The sequence below is a fragment of the Serinus canaria genome, chromosome 2 (genome assembly GCF_022539315.1).
Source record: "Serinus canaria isolate serCan28SL12 chromosome 2, serCan2020, whole genome shotgun sequence".
In the NCBI taxonomy this organism is placed as follows: domain Eukaryota; kingdom Metazoa; phylum Chordata; class Aves; order Passeriformes; family Fringillidae; genus Serinus; species Serinus canaria.
This window is the reverse complement of record NC_066315.1, coordinates 110,197,663-110,203,662: the sequence shown is the minus strand read 5'-3', so window position 1 is coordinate 110,203,662 and position 6,000 is coordinate 110,197,663. Positions and strand designations below refer to the sequence as shown.

At 37.0% G+C, this 6,000-nt stretch overlaps 1 protein-coding gene across 4 annotated transcripts in view; it reads right to left on the bottom strand.

Moving 5' to 3' along the window:
- Nucleotides 1-731: 731 nt before the first annotated feature.
- Nucleotides 732-6,000, bottom strand: part of UBE2V2 (ubiquitin conjugating enzyme E2 V2) — a 35,564-nt gene continuing 30,295 nt past the window's right edge. For all 4 annotated transcript variants that reach the window (XM_018909984.3, XM_009102886.4, XM_050971516.1 and 1 more), the window contains one exon: nucleotides 732-1,596. In XM_018909984.3, coding sequence (XP_018765529.1) covers nucleotides 1,450-1,596 — 147 coding nt within the window. In that variant the 3' untranslated portion in view covers nucleotides 732-1,449. The remainder of the gene's footprint in view (nucleotides 1,597-6,000) is intronic.

Sequence of the window (6,000 nt, the reverse complement as noted above, 5' to 3'; positions counted from 1 at the left end):
TATTACCTACTTGCTTATGAGAAATCAGTAACAGAAATAAAACCAGTGTTCCCACCAGACAGAATACATTGAAAAAACAGACTAAGGACTGCAGGAAAGGCAGAAAGCTTCTAGCTACGAACACAGTGGCATCACAGCAAATGATTCATCTTAAGCAGATGGAAATATGATGATCTGTAGCACAGGTGTGATTTTTAGTAAAGCTTCCTGAAGTTTCTTTTTTGTGTGTTGCAGAAAAGGCAAAAGCGGAACAGACAAGAAAAAAAGGCAAGTAACATAAAAGAGGAAAAAAATGCAAGAAAGCAAGACAAAGGACTGAGAAGTAGGACAGAATTATGATCTGAAAACTGCTTAGAGGTCAAGCAAGCAAAGTGAAAGTTAAGCTCATTTCTGGAAAGAATCTGGAGGGGAACTAAAGGGCAGATGGGAAGACAAGGGGGTTTTGTTTGTTTTTATTTTGGGCTTAGTTTGGAGTTTGGGGGGTTTTTTAAATATATTTATATACACACACAGAGTGCAAGTTTATCTAAAGAAGTGATACTACTGAAGACAGAACTTACTCCCCTGCAACATATGGAATATCTTGACCTCTCAAGTAAACTAAGTATACAAGAATGATAAGAGCAAAAGGTGCACGTAACACCAGCAGCAATATTATGTTTGGCTTTCCACTACTTCTGCCAGTTACTGTACATATATTACATGACTATTATAGAAATGGCACAGCCTCAGACACTTTCCACATTTTATTTACATTTTAAGACTAACTTTAATCTCAATCACATATCCATACATTTCCTTTGTTTCACTAAAACTTAAATGCATGGTTTATTAGAACAAAGACTGTAAACAAATATTTGCCATGTCCAATACATGTAACACAGGAGCTGCTTAACAGAAATTAATCCCCCCGTTTTATAAACACAGGTATCAAAACAATCCTGAACATACTTTGTGACACTACTAGTAGTCGGCACCCACACCCTTGCAAAATTAAACAAGATGAGCAACGGTATTCACTGTACCTGCTACCTTAAAACAAATTTAACTGCAGCTCTTTTACTAAGCAAGATGGATAAAGCATGCCATTTATATTTTGCCTTCTCCAGAAATTATTTTCAGTAACATATATTATTCCACAGCAATCTGACACTTTCTGTCATGCTTTCATCTTGTAAAACCTGAATTCCAATTATAGGCTATTTCAGGCTTATGCTTAAATGACAGTGCCTCAGTAAGAGAAAAAAATAATTGTGCTGCCTTTTTCTCCCATAGTGCCTGAAAACATATTGGGCATACATATATTATATATATTCTTACAAATGTCCAGGTCATGTATACCAGCTGAAATTCTTTAATGTGTGGGTGTTTGCATTGTGAGATTTAATCAAGACATTACATGAGTAGAAGGTTGTTGTTTTAAGACAGAAGTTTGAGAATCAGCTAAAATTAATTATTGTAAGTTTGTCCCTCTGGAGGTTGTGGAAGCTTCATATTTTCTTTGGACATCATTAGACGTCTTAGCTCTTGAAGTACAACTTTAATGCTATATGAATTTTGCCATTTTGCTAACACTGGTATGCTCCGTGCATCCACCTGGAAAAAGAAGAGAAAAATCTAATTTATGACTGAACACAAAATATCTACATAAATAACTGTTATCGACAGTTGCCCTAAGAAATGGTCTAAGCATTCCGTGACACCTTCTCTGTGACATAAAGTCCCTGTGTTCCTAAAATATTTTAAGGAAAACAATCATATACTTACACACAGATACAGATTCTGCAATAAAATCCATGCAGGTGGACCCTTCCATCTGTGCTGCTACTTATATTAGTGTGAAGGAAAGGAGGATGGAAAGAGGACATCAGCAAACTGTTCAATGCAAAACTGCAGCTGCTACCTCGCAAAATTTATAGTTTTTTTCAAATTACCCCAAAAAAAGAAACAACTAATCACCTTCACTATGCTACTATATGCACCTGTTTGTTCCTCAGTCCTTTAAAAGAACCTGCCACACCAGAGTCCATAAAATACCTTTCTAAAGGAACATTTCCCTTATTATTTCTTTGCTACAAGTATTGTTGGTGATTTCTTTCACACAGATCTTACACGTTGCTTCTGATACATCTAGAGGCACTACATGTATTAGGAAATGTCTTGAAATACTGAAATAACTGATTTGTAATGCTTGGACATTTCTTAGTTCTTTGCATCCTTCTCACAGTAAGTCATCTTACGGAGCTGTGAAGATTACTGTACATCACTTACCAACTGGAATATGAACTGAAAGGAAAGGACATGGGACTTCTCCTATGCGTTTATAAAACCTGTGGGACAATTTACACAATTTTATTATAACGGGGAGGTTTCCATAGCAAAGTCAGTCAATTGAAAGTCATCCTGGGAATTGTTCTGGCAGCAGGTGAAGTCCCAACCCCTGCATGGAGGAACTTTGGAGCATAGAGGGGCCTACAGCTGTGCAACTGCAAAGCAGGCCCTGGGGCAGGAATAGAGCTATTGCATGCTACTGGATTCCTTTAATAGAGTTGCAGCCAACATGGCTACAAGAGTGCTGGAAACCACTGCTTTATGATTTAGGTAGCATAAAACATCAAGAAGTTTCTTATCCCATCTTAATTAGGGCAAGCTGAAAGAAAAAAAAAACCTGGAATCAGAAATAAGAATGTTAACACAGATGTTTTATTTCTAGATTATTTGAAGTGAGGCTATTTTCAGAACACCAGATGAGACTAAACCTTTTTGGAGGAGGAAACAAAGGCCAAGGTTTAACAATGTGCTGGCCTGGGCAGCAATACTATCCCAGGAAACTTCTGTTCCCTCTCTTGTTCCTTTAACAGTGCTACTGCCTATCACCTCAGGTAAAACATGTAGAGGGAAATATTTTCTGATCTTAAGTGACAGAACCCACCCAGTTTAAAGCACCACCTTGGAAAGAAGTCCCTAAGTAGGATCCTTGATCTTATTTACAGCTCAGCACTCAAAAGCATTCTTTTCACACGATGCTCTGCTCAGAGCTGGGAACCCCTTAAAGTCAGCAGAGTTGCCAACAACTTGTATCACCAAGCTACAGTACAAATGGCAGTCAGATGACTTAATAATTATTGCAAACATTTGATAAAAAACACCATTAAACTAAAAGCTAAATTATGGAACAACATCATGCCAGTTTAAAATACATGAGTGTATGAGCCAATACAGAAAAAGGTTGTGAAAGTTAGCACTGGTGAAATCATCACTGTAATTACTGTACTATTACTACTTTTATAAAGGGGGATTTGGTTAACGTGGTAGATAGGAGGCAAAATGGCTGGAAAGAAGTTGCCCTGGGACTACAGAAATTAACATCTATCTTCAGTCTGGAAATTCTCCTTTCACACCATCCTCCTTCCCCTTGCTTTTACTCAATTCTGCTTTTGTCGGTTCCCTCAGGTCTGGACATTTGCCTCAATTACAGCACACAGCAGCCAGTAACCACTGCTGTTCAAATAATGCAGTTCTACAAAGACTGGAACATGAGAGCTGATCACTTAAGAGTAAGCTCCTCCTGCTTTTCTTTTTTTCCTGGGAATTTGCAACAAAAAAACTCACAGCCTGAAAACTTTGCTTTAACACTGCTATGAATGTTTTCTGACTAAAGTCATATTCTCTGCAACAGTCATTTTTGATGCCTGTTTATCTCAAGTCTCTTTTCTGCAAGTCACCAACTTCTTTCATAACATCTTGCAGCAGTAAAGATTTTGGCTCAGGTTCTGTTTTCTGTCTTGCAGAATTGATTTCCAAGTTAGTGCATAATAAACTCACTTTATGAAGAACAATGATAAGACATTTAAAGACATTTAAGAGAGTGATACAAACTATGTTCAAATCACACAAAAGCATTAGGTAATATTCAAATCCACACCCTGGAACACAGAGGGAGACATTTCAAGGTCACATAAAAGCTAATAAAGCTGCAAACTGCAATCTGAAGACTATTTTATTGAGGGGGTACACCACTGTGGGAACCCTGAATAATAGCAAGAGCAGTAATGTATAAAAATGCATTATTTTTTTTAACAGTTGAAAATAAAACAAATTATTTTACACAATTATGCAAAGTATTCAGTGTTTACAATGTTCCAAGTAACTTCAACAAGTAGCAAATGTCTACAGCAAACATAGTCAAAGCAGTAACTGGGCAGCTTACAGATTTACAGCTGAGTGACCCAAGTGATTTAAAAGTAACAAGTATTTCCAGCTGTAAATGGTATCTTAATGAACAGAAGTGATTGCAAATCCTGCAAGATAGACTGCTGAGGAGCACTATCACAGATGCAAAAATCAGACAATCTCAAAAGAAAATGGGAAAACAAACAGCACACTAGTATGCAACCTGTGTTTTATCAATATGAGATACATAAATCTCCAAGAGAAAAGACCCTGTAGCATTAGGAATAATAATCTACAGTTTTACAACAGTGATGCCATTAGCACATAAAAGCATTTTGTGCAGCTCTACACAAGTACCTGGACTTGTTTTTCTGACCTCAGTAACCTAATTCTAAATACAAATACAGCAGATTCATAGGTAAATTAAAAAGAAAAAAAACAAATTGTTTTCTTAACTTGCAGATAAGAAAAGAAAGACAATTTAACAGGGTGCCTCAGAGCACCTTAGTCTTTTGAGATAAAATATTCCTGAACTAGTGCTCTCCTCTCCTGCACTAAATTTATCAGTAATTCCTGAAGATATGCTTGCTGACTGAAAAGTAACTTTTACAAACTCCTCTCTCACAGAAAAACCAAACAAAAAGTCAACAAAGTTGTACCTGCCAGTATTGATAAATTCATTACACACATGCCCTTTTCATGCAAAGTGTAAAGGGATTTTTAAGTCAAGAAAGTTGAGAACCATTGCTCACAGAGCAGTGTGAGAAGAGTTTCCTTAGATCCCTAGTAACCATACTTATCCATCTTCCCCCTGTACCACTTACACTTTAACTCAACAGAAATTATCACCCTCTAAAACTCCCAGTGTGGGCCCTACTTTTCCACAGATGTTATCTGGCACACAAGCCTACCTTAACAACATTACAAATGTTTTGAATATAATCTGCTAAAATAAAACAATTTCAGCTGCTGTTTGTCTCAGGTCTCTTTTCAGCAAGTCACAACTTCTTCCTGACATCTATAAGCAATGTGACCAAAAGCTGGCCACATGTCAAAACCCAGGGTGCCTGCAGAAGCACAGATAGTAGAGAAAGTCTGCAGATGAAACCCTGCCATTAACTCAAAGAATTCAAACCACTTATGATCTATTAAATGAAAGATGACCACAAAGTGGGAGAACAGCTTGAAGAAACAAGAAGGAACTATCAGTAAGCAGCAATATTAACTGCTCCAGGATGCTGAACATGCCCCCTGGATGTTTGTTTCACGGTTCCTCTAATGACCACAAAGACAAAATAAGATAAAATGTGAGATACTGGGACAATGGGCACATTAGAAATTATATACTAAATGTGGTTTAAATTCATTACTTATGAAAATTCCTTTCATTAAAAATACTATCTATTCCCATTTAAACCCATTAAAAAAAAAAAGAAGAAGTTATGCATTGGCATAGCAAATCCTTCATAAGATATACAAGTTTATCTTTTGGGGCAAAAAATTAATGATGGTTTGATGTAAGATTATTAACTTACTAAAATCAATTTTTCCTGTAGCAATGACTCAATTTGAACAGAGCTTTTAAAATGACCAGGCAGACTTCCTGTCACAGCAGTCACCTTGTTCCTCAGCAAGCCGAGCAAATGTAGACTTTTCCAAACAAAAGCTCAAACTTACTGCCTTCAGTAAACAAGAGCCTTTAGGCTGTGCTAGTCTAAGGTCCTGCTTCTGAAAACCAACACCTATACCTCGAGGTATGCAGAGATTAAGCCACAACAGCATACTTCTTCACTGAATCACAACAATACATGTTCCTATGGTACTAAG